Here is a 14,437-nt window from a genome sequence, read left to right as displayed (position 1 = left end):
AGCATAAGATTTGTCAAATTCAATGTGACATAGTTAGCTAAAACTTTGAGAAATATTTTTTAGGTCTTGCTGAAAAAGTTTACTCTTATGTTGTCATTTTCTAACCCACTTAATCCAGACCACGGCCGTGGGGTGAGGCAGGTCCCAGCTTTCATAGGGTGCAAGGCAGGAACAAATCCTGGACAGGGCATTAGTCTATCGCAAGGCAGTCACACACACTCCTACACACTGGTGCACAGTATTAATCCCAGAGGTGAAACTGTCTTTTTGCATGACTTGTTTCAGAGCTCATGCCCCTGGAGCAATTTTCAAGTTAAGGGTGTTGCTCAAGGGCCCAACGGAGTAGGATTCCTTCTGGCAGTAGAGAGATTTGTACCGTTAGCCTTCTAGATACCAGTGCAGATCCTTTAGCCTCAGAAACACCACTCCGCCCTAAGCGTTTGCCCTTAGTGTTGCCGATTCACCTAACCTGCATATCTTTGTACTGTGGGAGGAAACCAGTACAGACAAAGGAGAGCATGCAAACTCCCAACAGGGAGGACTTGGGATGCAAACCCAGCTCTCCTTACTGAAAGGCAGCAATGCTGCCCTTATTTTATTATAAATTGTTTCAATAATGTGTCATGCTTGCCTTATATCATTCATGTCCATTCTTCTTCTGATAGTCCTAACTAATGCATCAAGAAGTTATCAACAAACCATATTTAGAGCAATATATATATATCCATCCATCCATCCCGCTGAATCCAAACACAGGGTCATGGGGGTCTGCTGGAGCCAATCCCAGCCAACACAGGGCACAAGACAGGAACCAGTCCCAGGCAGGGTGCCAACCCACTGCAGGACACACACAAACACACACCAAGCACACACTAGGGCCAATTTAGAATCGCCAATCCACCTAACCTGCATGTCTTTGGACTGTGGGAGGAAATCGGGAGCGCCCGGAGGAAACACATGCAGAGAGGACCCGGGAAGCGAATCCGGGTCTCCTAACTGCGAGGCAGCAGCGCTACCACTGCACCACCGTGCCACCTGCAATATATATATATATATATATATATATATATATATATATATATATATATATATATATATATATATATATTCACGGCATTCGTAGTCTGTGTCACAATCTGATTGTATGGGTGGTTACCTACCAGGTAACGCTTGTGGTTGGCCAGCAATCTGCTAACATCCGCCACGGTGCCCTCAGTTTGTGAGGAGCAGATCATAGAATGGTTGAAATAGTTTACTGTCAAATAAATGCAAAGAGTACACGACACGTGTTTCGCCCTCATTCTGGGCTCATCAGGTGTACACACTCCACTGCACTCCCTCTCGGGAATCGAACCTCGGACGTCAGCGTCAGAGGTGATGCTCCTAACGTTGCGCCACGGCGTTTATTTGACAGCATGTAGATCGGGGTAATTACATTCACGGCATTCGTAGTCTGTGTCACAATCTGATTGTATGGGTGGTTACCTACTATATATATATATATTTATTTATTTATTTATTTTTGTTCTTTATTTCGCCTTATACAATTTCTTGTATTAGGAATTTGTTAGTTTTCGCATACCCCTTGGGGTCAGAGCGCAGGGTCAGCCATTGTACAGCGCCCCTGGAGCAATTGAAGCTTAAGGGCCTTGCTCAAGGGCCCAGCAGAGTAGGATCTCTTTTGGCAATGACGGGGATTCGAACTGGCAACCTTCAGTATACCAGCGCAGATCCTTAGCCTCAGAGCCACCACTCTGCCCATGGTGTACAGATGCCCCTTATTAATCTCTGCATATCTGTAGGCTACAGCTTTTCAGGATGTTACTGTAGCAGTTGGAAATTCTTCTCCGGTTGCTGCTTCTCTTACACCACCCCTTTCCAACAAGCAATGGACACGACAGAGAATGAAATCATCATTTATATCACCAGCTTCCACCTGTTCAATGAGATGGTCAATTCCCTGCCTCATCACTTCTCCATTCGCTATCTTTAGTACTTTCATTGGAACTGCTTATTATTAATCACAGTACTTATTAATCATGTCGTGATAAAACTGTGCCAAAATCAAATGCACCACATACATATGCATTAAACACGCTGGATTGCATCTAATTCTGGAACGCATGATCATCCACATTCAGCAGGGATTGGTCATCACTAATCATGAATTGCTCACTTTATGAAAATATTCTTAAGGAGAATGTCTGGTCATCTATCCGTGGCTTATACAAGCAGGACAATCTGTCAAAACACTGAAGCAAATCTACAGCTGAATACTTCAGAAGAAACTAAATTCAAGTTATTGGAGTTGGCTTAGTCAATGTCCTGACTTGAATCCAACAGAGAGGACCTGAAACATGCAGTTTACGCTGGTTAAATGACTACTGTCTCTGGATTCAAACAGGTCTGCAAAAAAAGAATGGGTGGAGGTTCTGTAACAGTGGTGTGAACGACTGATATCAATGGAGAAGCGTTCATGTGCCATTACTGCAGCTAAAGGTGTTGCAGTTAAGTGTTTTGCAAATATGATGGCCAGTACTTCTTCACATGGATGTACTAGAAGCTTTATTCCTTAAATAAGTAAAGTAACATTCACTCGGGTTCTCTTTCTCTGATACAGTGGAGCCTCGGTTTGTGAGCATAATTCGTTCTGGAAATGTGCTCATAGTCCAAAGCACTCGTATATCAAAGTGAATTTTCCCATAAGAAATAATGGAAACTCAGATGATTCGTTCCACAACCCAAAATTATTCATATAAAAATGATTAATACAAAATGTAAAGTAAAAATACATAAAAAAAATTAACTTGCACTTTACCTTTGAAAAGAATCATGGCTGGTGTGAGTGAGTTTCTAAACTCTTGTGGGATTCCACCCAACAGGACGACACGCGGAATAGCGTCCCAAAGCAATCACAGTCTCCCAGCGCAGTAGCAGTTCGCCGTAAAAGCGAATCTGAAAAGATTGCGGACATGCTATAAACGCCTGCCGTCGATGGGCGATACAAGGAATATTGTAAATGCGCAGGGCACAGTACTACTTGGCCACGACCCTGCCTGACTGCTGTGTCTGTGTATAGGAGAGTGGCAGATCCCGCTACAATAAATAACTGTGCTGTTGCTGTTTCAAGCAGAATAAAGCTGCTGTTACTAAAGTACTGAGACTCAGCCTCGTGTTTTGGGGTGCAAGATGGGGACTCGCACGTCACAGCACACACACACACACACAGTCACAATGTTGTAGTAAACAGTATACGCTCGTACAGATGTTGACTATATGAATGAGGCACACCGACTCAGATGGAGAATAGGAGACGATTACCCACAATCCCGCAGCGAGAGAGAGAGAAGAACCATCAGCTCAGTTGTGATCACATGACGCTCAGCAGACAAAGCGTATACATACTACTCGTATTGCAAGACCTTGCTCGTTTATCAAGTCAAAATTTATTAAAAATTTTAGCTCGTCTTGCAAAACACTCGTAAACCACGTTACTCGCAAACCGAGGTTCCACTGTATTTCATTTTGTGTAAAGACTGAGGCCATTCATTTTGTTGAAGTATGCAAGAACAGAGAATAATAGGAAGGGGCAAATACTGTTTTATGGCACAATATGCACTACCAGTCAAAAGTTTTAGAAGAACTCAGTTTTTATGGAAATGCACACAGTTTAATGTTTCAAGAAATCAAGGCATAGAACAAATGGCAAATAAAAAAAAAGTCAAGGAATCACTAAGTGTACAAAATTTTATTTACATTTTTGATTCATCAAAGTAGCCACCTGTTGCCTCTGCAAATCATCAAGTCCTTGTGACAATGTCGGGTGGGTCTTGTAACACTCAGCTGGTGTTCCTGAACCACAAATAACGGCTGCCCAAGTACCAATAGGATTTTTTTTTGCTTGTTTTTTTGTTGCTAACGTTTGGTCTTGCTGTATAATAATAAAGTATAAAAAACCATGTAGAAATATATGGTGACCAGAAAGAAGCGCACAGGAAAAATGCGCACACGGGAAAAACCGCACGTGGATAAATGCGCATGCACATGGAAAAATGCGTGAACAGCAAAAGCGTATATGCAAAGAAGAAAAAAAATTTATATTATACATCGCAATAAACGAAATTATATAACTGTTCACTAAACATATTTATAAGCTTGTATGTTTTAATTTGAGCTAATTGGGGTAGTGTGCTGTTGGATGGTCCATAAAATAAAATAGTCATTAATCCTTTTATTACTGTCATTGTTGTGCCTAAATTATCATTTCTAGGAAATTATTATTCACTTTAGTGAACGCCCAAACTAACAGACTGGAGCCGACCAAAAGGAAATACAGACAACTTTATGCGCTTGTTGCCAGCTCTGTAGAAAAATATAACGAAATTGATGGACAAATTGTCTTACTTGAGGAGAATTGCTAATTTACAATAATACTGTTAATTAGGCTACGGTGGGTTGGCGCCCTACCCGGGATTGGTTCCTGCCTTACCCCCTGTGTTGGCTGGGATAGGCTCAAGCAGACCCCTGTGACCCTGTGTTTGGATTCAGCGGGTTGGAAAATGGATGGATGGACTGTTAATTAGGGTGTGTTAATCGTTTATATTTTATTATAATACAAAACGTCTAGCAGTATAGGTGGTGAATATTTTATATTTAGATAGATAGATAGATAGATAGATAGATAGATAGATAGATAGATAGATAGATAGATAGATAGAAGGCACTATATAATAGATAGATAGATAGATAGATAGATAGATAGATAGATAGATAGATAGATACTTTATTAATCCCAAGGGGAAATTCACATATTTCTATATTATTTTCATATTTTTGTGAATATTTTGATTCAGAATGCCAGTCACGCTGTGCAAGTCACCAACTCTGCCTCCAGCAAAAGAACCCCAGACCATCACACTTCCTCCTCCATGCTTGACAGTTGATGTCACACACTGAGGAACCATCCTGTCACCATCTTGACAGTGTGTAAACACCTAGCGTGATGAACCGAAGATTTCAAATTTGGATTCATTGGTCCATAAGACTTTCTCCCAGTCTGCAGTAGCCAACAGCTGGTATTTCAAGGCCCTACTTTGTCCTTTTAAGGAATAGCTTTCTTCCTGCTACTCGCCTTGTCAGATGTGCAGCACAAACTGACACTTGCTTTTATCGACCTGCACTGTTAAGCTGTGCTTGAAGCTGTTGTGCTGTGAGGTGCCTGTGATCACACAAGCTGATGACCCCCAGAAACTTGTGTTCTGATTGGCTCAGCCAGATCTCTTCCTATCAGAGTTTCTTCCAGTTTCCAGTTGCCTTTGGATTGTTTAGGATGCCACTGGACTCACTGACACTGATTTTTTTTTGCAAATTTCTCTAAATGAAAGGCCTACACTTCTACGGGTAATAAAGCTCTGTCTCATTTCATTTGTTAATTTCCATTTTCTTGCCATCATCAAAAGAATATTGTCGAAGTAGTACTTCAGAGGATGTAGTAACACAGTCAACTCCAACTCTGCTTTAGGACAGACAGAGGATTTTTAAGTAATCAGCAGAAGTTGGGACACCTGTGTAAATTGTTTGCTTGAACTTGCAAGGCTTAATTTACTTTATTTGCTGCAGAACATCTGAAGGTTGTAACCTGTTCGATGTTCGTTAAAGGATGCCAATTTGTAATATTCTGTTTTCGCTAAACTAAGTCAAGTCAGGGAGCATGCACTGGTACAGCGCATTGCCACACCCACTACACGACGAAACAACTTAGGATCCCAATTGGCAACCCCCCCCCCCCAGGGAGACACACGGGACTGGCCCCCACTTCGGAAATGACCTTCTATCTACCGCAGCCAGGTGTTACGTGGGCAACCCCTTGGCCTGGCCTGGCCCAGTCACTCGGGTCCCCAACAATAAGGATCCTACGAGCCGGATCACCATCGGGAAAACGCGCCACATGGCTGTAGTGCCGTAACTGACTCTCCCTCACAATGCAGGTCATGTGCCTCATTCGGGACTCCATGAGCAACACAAAGTCAAACCAACGGTACCCAAGGATTTTCAGGAGAGACACAGTACCAAAGGAGTCCAGTCTTCGTCTCAGGTCACTGGATAACGTCCATGTGTCGCAACCATAGACCAAGACAGGAAGCACCAGGATTCTAATGACTTGGACCTTCGTCCTTTTGCAGAGATATCGGGAGCGCCACACACCCCTTTCCATGCTCTCCCAATCCGTCTACTGACGTCATAGGAAGAGTCACCAGAGACATGAATGTCACTGCCGAGGTAAGTAAACCTCTCGACAAGGTCAACACTCTCTCTACAAAACTAAACTTAAATTTAAACCTCTGGCAGTTGACTGCTTACCTTTTCACAATTTTAGGTCATTCATTGCATTTCAACTGATTAAATTCGAAGAAGAACTGGAAAAACGTGAGGTGTTCTAAAACTTTTGACCAGAAGTGTAGCACTTTTCACAAACAGCGCTATCACGCTATTTCTTCAGACAGTATGGGGTAATGTCTAAGGCAGTGTTTCCCAACCATTTTGGGGTCATGACCCAGTTTTTCACATTCTCGTACGAATTGGTTAGCGATCACGTGAGCATCCGAGTGTTAGATGAATCAAGCGCGATTGACAGATCTTTTCCTCCTTGGTGAATTCAGCACGATCATCAAAGTGGCAGTTGGGGAGGTTGTCCAGGATTTGCTGGGATTCACATGTGACGCTGCTGCTATGAATCGGGCATGACCATCGAGGAGGGTTTCGCCATGGGTCATTGATGGTGGCCCACTGGCAATGCTTCTATAGCCCATAGGTTGGGAAAACACTGATCTAGGGTACTGGGCCTTGATTAACACTGCTCTGTCCAGAAATGAGTTTAATACAGAGCCTCTCACTGCCAGCAATTTCAGAAGTGAGGAGGGAGAAGCCCAGGGAGAAGTATCTAGCCTCTAACTGTGAGAAAGGAGTCCATTCTTTGTGTTCTCTGTTAGCCTACTCTCTGGGGTCAAATGCTGGGAATCGGTCAGCCATTATAAAAAGAGCACGTCTTAACATTTCCTTCTTCCTCTTCTTCTTGTCTTTCAGAAGGAGCTGAGTCTTCCCCGCAGAGGCAGCTTGTGAGTATTTTGCTTTTCTTTTCCTCTACGTGCCGCCCCATGCTAGCTGATCGGCTGGAGGCGAGACAGCTCGCACTTGGCCGAGAGAGCCTGTCTGCTTCATGTTGCAAATATTCTGAATATTCAGGCTCTGCGTTTTCCGAGGAGCTGTCAGATTGGCTGTTGCAGCCCCTGTTTTAACAGCATGTGAGAATCTGGTAGGCTTGTGTCCCCAGTGAAGCGGAGGTGTTTCAGTAAATGCTGTCCCTAACTGTCGCACCTTCAGGGCCAACGTCTGAATCCTCTCCCGGAGTTCTCTTGACTTCCTTTATGCTCCCAGCTTGTGATGGAATCTCCAGAGAAAATTCAGACGGGACTTGGGAGTGTTTTTATGGGGGAGGGTTTGGTGACCTAAAACACCCCCACTCCCCCCCCCCAAAAAAAAAGGGTCAGCAGGGTGACAGCTGCTCAATTACAGGCTCCTCCCGCTGGCTCTCGTGCGCTCCTCTGGCTGGAGTGGTCATTGTGAAGCGTGGACTTGTGTGCACTAAACTGGATTAGCCTCAGTTTTGAGTTTCAGGAGGGGGCGTTGAGCTGCTCAGGTATTTGTTGGCTGCGGAGTTTTATAAGCCTGCAGATTGTTGTAGCGTGACTGCTAATTAGCAGGCTCCCGCTGGTGTGGAGGAGGGGCTGCGTTCGGACCCCTTGGCAGAGTTATCCTGCTTCAGAATGGCCAGGAGTCGGGAAGAACTTTGTGCACTCTGAGTTGCCCGGTGCCCATACAGTCATGAAGAAGAGGAGGGCACATACTGGCGTGCCCACTGTGTGGATCCAGTAAGTGCAGCACAACGCCTCTAGGTATTGCTGGTAACGCAAGGCTGCTTGCATTAGACGTGGATGGTCTGGTGAAAAGGTAGGTGTGTGCTCCTTGGGTGTAAAGTGTCAAGGAAAGACTAAAGGCATTCACACACTGTCCCAACAGGTGAGACCATGTGGACAGCTGGAGTGCCATCAGCATACAAAAACAAAAATATCAGAATAGATGCCTTGTGTGTGTAGCTGGTGGTACTGCCATAGTAAAGGGCTGAATAGACATTTCTGTATTTATTAGTGGACAAGTCTGTCTACGGTATTGGTGGGGTCGCCTGTAATGTTATATACTGTGTGGAGGGGGCCGTCTGTCATACCACAGTGTCTGTGCATGAAAAAGGTCATGGGCTTCATGCTGCCGCTGTCAAGATATTTAGAAAACCAGCTTTGTCTGCCCTTGTCTAATCTTGTAAATGTATGTGCAATGAGCATGCTGAGGCCAAAGATCATGTGATTGTTAACAAACAGATGTCTCTGTGTTTGGCCACGGGTTCACTAAAGGGCTCTATGGTGGTCTGTCATTTATCCATTACAAACTTTTGCTTACTATGCTAAACTGCTACTTGCTGAACACAAATATATTTTCAGATTGACTGTATCATGTTGTAGTTTGGAGAAACATGAAATCAACTTTTATCGAGTTTAGCTCGTCAGTCACTTAATGATGCTGACGTATTGGATTCGTTCACTTCAGTTCAAAATGTTTTGCTGTTGATAATCGTTTGGACTCAGCATATGACGCTTCTCGTTTCATTTGGCCAGCGCTAGTGGGGTCCACTTGCCCCGGATATCGTGAAACCTTTTGCAGTGTACGTCGCTGAATGCACCAGGATTAGCAAGGAAAAAAGTCCAAGTGTGAATGCAGAAAATGAATCTTTAGTGACATGTTGCACTTCACGATTTTGTATGCTTAAAACAGGTCACCCATCCACACATGGATTTTTGCGCTGTAGTTTCTAAGAAAGTTTTTAGTCACATCGATGAACACCTTACATCTGATTTCCTCTGCCCCCGTCACTGAAGGTCTGTCTGATTTGTGGACCAACGAAAATGCCTTCCTTAGACTACGTCCACACTACTATGTTTTTCTTTTAAAAACACACGGACATTACTGTCCATTTACACCTTTCCATCCACACTATGGTGACGTTTTTTTAACCCATGAAAACTAAGACTTTAAAAAACGCTCTCCAGAGCCATGAACGTCTAAAAACGGTGGCTCAATGTTGCAGTGTGGATGAAGGAAAACATAGATTTTTGAAAATGCAGACTCTAATTGCTACCTAATTTGTTTGTGCTTATTATGTAGCAGTTTCCTAATTGGATTCTACTCATTACAACATCTCATTCCCTGACTGGTTACCCTTTATGGTAGAAAAATATTTTCCAACATAGAGGAGATCCTTTCCAGGGCACTTTTTATGTTGCTTACCTGTGTGCATCTAAATGATGTTTTGTACGGTTTGAGTGCTCTATACATACATATGCAAAAAGCAAATCATTTACCGGTCTCTGCAGTTTTGAGATACATCAGGTGGCAGGTGGCATCTCCATCACTGCAGAGATACTTTGCCAGTCCAGTGTGGGTGTAAATCTATGTCATATGCATTTTTGGATGTTTTAATGCGGACAGAAATATTTTCGTAAATGATGTGAAAAAGCTAATTTGGAAAGAGATTATATTAAAACTAGACAAAGAGCCCGTTTCGACAACGTAAGATGAAACGGGCACGAGTGCAATAGTAATAAGTATAAGCACCACAAACCGATATAGGTGTATTGAATGAATGCGTAATTAGGCCTTGAGCTGTAGTCGAAATCGCCTTTCAGGCCTCTAGAGCTTTAATTGAAGTCTCCTTTCTCTTTGAATTTTTGCGGCCGTAAATCCGCCGCCTCCCACAATGTTGGGGTTGGATGTCGGTCGAAGTCGCCTTTCTCTTTGAATTTTCACGGCCGTAGTCGCCTTTCTCTTTGAATTTTCGTGGCCATAAATCCGCCTCCTGCCGCGATGTCGGTCTTATAAGGTTTTTCGGGCAGCTGCGCAGAAGGCGACTGCGCAGAAGGCGACGTGCGCAGAAGGCGACTGCGCATTCGGCTTCGGACGGACGTGAGTGAGTGAGTGAGTGAGTGAGTGAGTGAGTGAGTGAGTGAGTGAGTGAGTGAGTGAGTGAGTGAGTGAGGAGACTGGCGAATTATGTATTAAGATGAAAATGTAGTCCTGTGGACAAACCTGTAATCTTGGCCACAGTTATTCATGGTAATATGTTCTGTGTCAGGTTCATAATGAAATAGGAGGTCTGGCCAGGGCCACTTTTGACTGCGTCACTGTGACAGACTTGACCCCAGCTCCAGTGGCCGGCTTTGGCCTATGCAGGACCTAAAGGGTTTAAGTTTCAAATATAACCTTAATGTTACAAAATATCAATGGTGTCTTTCAGAGAAAGGTAAACCATAAAAACCTTTGGTTAAAGCATCAATCTCTTTATAAATACTAGGTGACTCAGCCCCGTGCTCACTTTGCTTGCCTACCCCCAGCGGCAGGTTGCGGCTACACCACTTGAAGGGTGTTGGGGCGCTCCACCATTAGAGAATGGGATTGTATTTAAAGAGGTGGTATGTAGAATAGTATGAGGAGCGCGGGAGGAGGATGGTTTGGTGCTTAGTTATTACAGATAGAAAATGAGTTTCTTGAGTATTTCACTACTTCTTCTTCTTCTTTCGGCTGCTCCTGTTGGGGGTTGCCACAGCGGATCATCTTCTTCCATATCCTCCTGTCCTCGTCATCTTGCTCTGTCACACCCAGCACCTATATGTCCTCTCTCACCACATCCATAAACCTTCTCTTAGGCCTTCCTCTTCTCCTCTTACCTGGCAGCTCTATCCTTAGTACCCTTCTCTCATTATACTCTGCATCTCTCCTTTGCACATGTCCAAACCAACACAATCTCACCTCTCTGACTTGGTCTCCCAACCGTCCAACCTGAACTGACCCCCAAATAAAATGTAATATAAAGTACAAGTAAAATGTAATTAAACACAATAAAAAGTAAATAAATGAAATTACATTAATGGCTCATCAAAAACAATATCATGAATTCCTTTATCGTCTAACTTACATTCTATAAACGTTGCTTTTTTGCATTTCTGTTCGCATACTGTTTGGGATATTTTTCTCTGTTTCGGTAATTGGATGATTCTCTTTGTCCTTGATTTTTATTATATGCAGCTCTTTTTTGTTCATTTTCTTTTTTTTCGATGTTCATTATCGGCTCTTGTCGCTCTTTTTTTTATTGCGATCTAAAATATATAATTTGCTTTCCTGTCTTATAATCGACTGCGTTGAAGGGTGAGTTAGCAGCACAGAGAGTTTCACAGGATGGGACAGAGAGAGGTTTTGCGCAGTAAGAGTAATGATTGGGTGAGCAGTGTGGAGGGGCGTGGTTAAGGCTGAATATCACGGACACAATAGAAAACCTTTTTAATATAATAGAGAGAAATACTTATTTGAAATAGCTAAAAGGCTCAAAAAGATGCAACAAGGAATCGCCACAAGTCCAAATATGTGATCCAGAAAGGGAAATCCCAAAAATAGAGCAGAAAAAGATGAAAACACAGAAAATCCAATAGAGAAACACAACACTGACAGTTCAGCTCAACTTCAGTACACCACCCTTGGGCTCATCTGGCAGCTCTAGGACGGTCAAATTGGCCTGAAAAGTAAGGCCGCAATATTCCAGTTAAAATAAGTACATATTCAAATATATTCACACCTAGGTTAATGATTCTGGGCGTTATACATGTGCATATATTTCAAATCTCGGAAGGAAGTGCACAGAAAAAAAGAGCACAGTCATATAAGCGCATGGGAAGTAACCGCACACGGTAAAATGCGCGCACGGAAAAAAATGCACCTGGAAGAATACGCATACGGTAAAGTGTGCACGCAGAAAAAAGCACATGGTGGCGACATATAACTATTACAAATAGGCAGGAGGAGGAGTATAGGAACCTCATCAAGGACATTGTTAAATGGTGCGACTCAAACCACCTACACCTGAACACCAGCAAAACCATGGAGCTGGTGGTGGATTTTAGGAGACCCAGACCCCTCATGGACCCCGTGATCATCAGAGGTGACTGTGTGCAGAGAGGGTGCAGACCTATAAATACCTGAGAGTGCAGCTGGATGATAAACTGGACTGGACTGCCAATACTGATGCTCTATGTAAGAGAGGACAGAGCCGACTATACTTCCTTAGAAGGCTGGCGTCCTTCAACATCTGCAATAAGATGCTGCAGATGTTCTACCAGACGGTTGTGGCGACCGCCCTCTTCTACGCAGTGGTGTGCTGGGGAGGCAGCATAAAGAAGAAAGACGTCCTCACACCTGGACAAACTGGTGAGGAAGGCAGGCTCTATTGTAGGCATGGAGCTGGACAGTTTGACATCCGTGGTAGAGCGACGGGCGCTGAGCAGACTCCTGTCAATCAAGGAGAATCCACTGCATCCACTGAACAGGATCATCTCCAGACAGAGGAGCAGCTTCAGCGACAGACTGCTGTCACCGTCCTGCTCCACTGACAGACTGAGGAGATCGTTCCTCCCCCACACTATGCGACTCTTCAATTCCACCTGGGGGGTAAACGTTAACATTATACAAAGTTATTGTCTGTTTTTACCTACATTTTTGTCACTCTGTAATTTAATATTGTTTTTTTTGTATTAGTATGCTGCTGCTGGAGTATGGGAATTTCCCCTTGGGATTAATAAACTATCTATCTATCTATCTATCTATCTATCTATCTATCTATCTATCTATCTATCTATCTATCTATCTATCTATCTATCTATCTATCTATCTATCTATCTATCTATCTATCTATAAAATATACACCACCTATACTGCTAGAGGTTTTGTATTATAATAAAATATAAACGATTAACACACCCTAATTAACAGTCCATCCATCCATTTTCCAACCCGCTGAATCCAAACACAGGGTCACAGGGGTCTGCTTGAGCCTATCCCAGCTAACACAGGGGGCAAGGCAGGAACCAATCCTGGGTAGGGTGCCAACCCACCATAGCCTAATTAACAGTATTATTGTAAATTAGCTATTCTCCTCAAGTAAGACAATTTGTCCTCAGTTTCGTTATATTTTTCTACAGAGCTGGCAACAAGCGCGTAAAGTTGTCTGTATTTCCTTTTGGTCGGCTCCAGTCTGTTAGTTTGGGCGTTCACTAAAGTGAATAATAATTTCCTAGAAATGATAATTTAGGCACAACAATGACAGTAATAAAAGGATTAATGACTATTTTATTTTATGGACCATCCAACAGCACACTACCCCAATTAGCTCAAATTAAAACAATACAAGCTTATAAATACGTTTAGTGAACAGTTATACAATTTCGTTTATTGCGATGTATAATATAAAATTTTTTTCTTCTTTGCATATACACTTTTGCTGTTCACGCATTTTTCCATGTGCGTGCACATTTATCCACGTGCGGTTTTTCCCGTGTGCGCATTTTTCCTGTGCACCTTTTTCCTGTGCGCTTCTTTTCGGTCACCATATATTTCTACATGGTTTTTTATACTTTATTATTATACAGCAAGACCAAACGTTAGCAAAAAAAAAACAAGCAAAAAAATCCTATTGGTACGTTATTTGTGGTTCAGGAACACCAGCTGAGTGTTACAAGACCCACTTGACATTGTCACAAGAACTTGATGATTTGCAGAGGCATCACGAGTGGAAAAAAAAATGCAAAGAAAAAATGTCAGTAATAATGTAAAGTAGAGGAGTGCGGTGCCAGCATGTGTGGCATGTGAGAGTTGAAGCTCATTTTTTGTGGTGGTTTTATGGCTTGCTGTCCTGACAAGGATCACGAGACTTATGGGTCAGTTAGTAAGACCTCGACAGTGTGAGAACAGCAAGTGAAGCAGAAGAACAGGCAGGCACGTCAAAGGTGGCCTTGGTTTATTATTTAGGAGGTGTTCAATGGGCAGCAGCAGGGTACCATTAATATTACGGTATTTGGAATAGAAACCCTTTCGGTATCTGTGGACTCTCCTGGAAAAGTGGCTTCGGTATGGATTATGGGATTGTCAAGTCAGGGTCCACACCGTCTGTCTGCTTTTTTTTTTTTGTCCTTTAAAGATGTAGCAATATTTAAATTTACTTATTTGGGTGACGCCTTTGTCCAAGGTGACTTGCAATATTCATGATATAATTGGTTCCTTTTCTTTTGGTTTTCCAATTGGAGCACAGGCAAGTCAAGTGACTTGCTCAGGGTCACACAGCATCAGTAGCAGCATTTGTACCCACGGGTTTTGAAGTCCAAAGCCTTAACCACTACACCACACTACCTGTAATATTTTAATACCAGTAATGGCACACTGCACTATAACATGCAGTGAATACACTTGACTTGAGCATTCCTAGTTTTCCTCCTCTTTCACTGTACAT

General features: G+C 43.0%; 1 protein-coding gene across 4 annotated transcripts in view; it reads left to right on the top strand.

Annotated features, from left to right (window-relative positions):
- mast2 (microtubule associated serine/threonine kinase 2) overlaps window positions 1-14,437 on the top strand; it is a 484,826-nt gene that overhangs the window by 234,087 nt on the left and 236,302 nt on the right. For 3 of the 4 annotated variants that reach the window (XM_051932694.1, XM_051932693.1, XM_051932696.1), the window contains one exon: window positions 7,084-7,115. In XM_051932694.1, coding sequence (XP_051788654.1) covers window positions 7,084-7,115 — 32 coding nt within the window. Of the gene's footprint in view, window positions 1-7,083; window positions 7,116-7,163; window positions 7,929-14,437 lie in introns of those variants that run through there. The other variant, XM_051932697.1, reaches the window with a different exon arrangement.

Source organism: Erpetoichthys calabaricus, chromosome 10 (genome assembly GCF_900747795.2).
Source record: "Erpetoichthys calabaricus chromosome 10, fErpCal1.3, whole genome shotgun sequence".
Classification (NCBI taxonomy): Eukaryota; Metazoa; Chordata; class Cladistia; order Polypteriformes; family Polypteridae; genus Erpetoichthys; species Erpetoichthys calabaricus.
The sequence above is the reverse complement of the archived record's forward strand: the minus strand, read 5'-3'. Positions and strand labels throughout refer to the sequence as shown.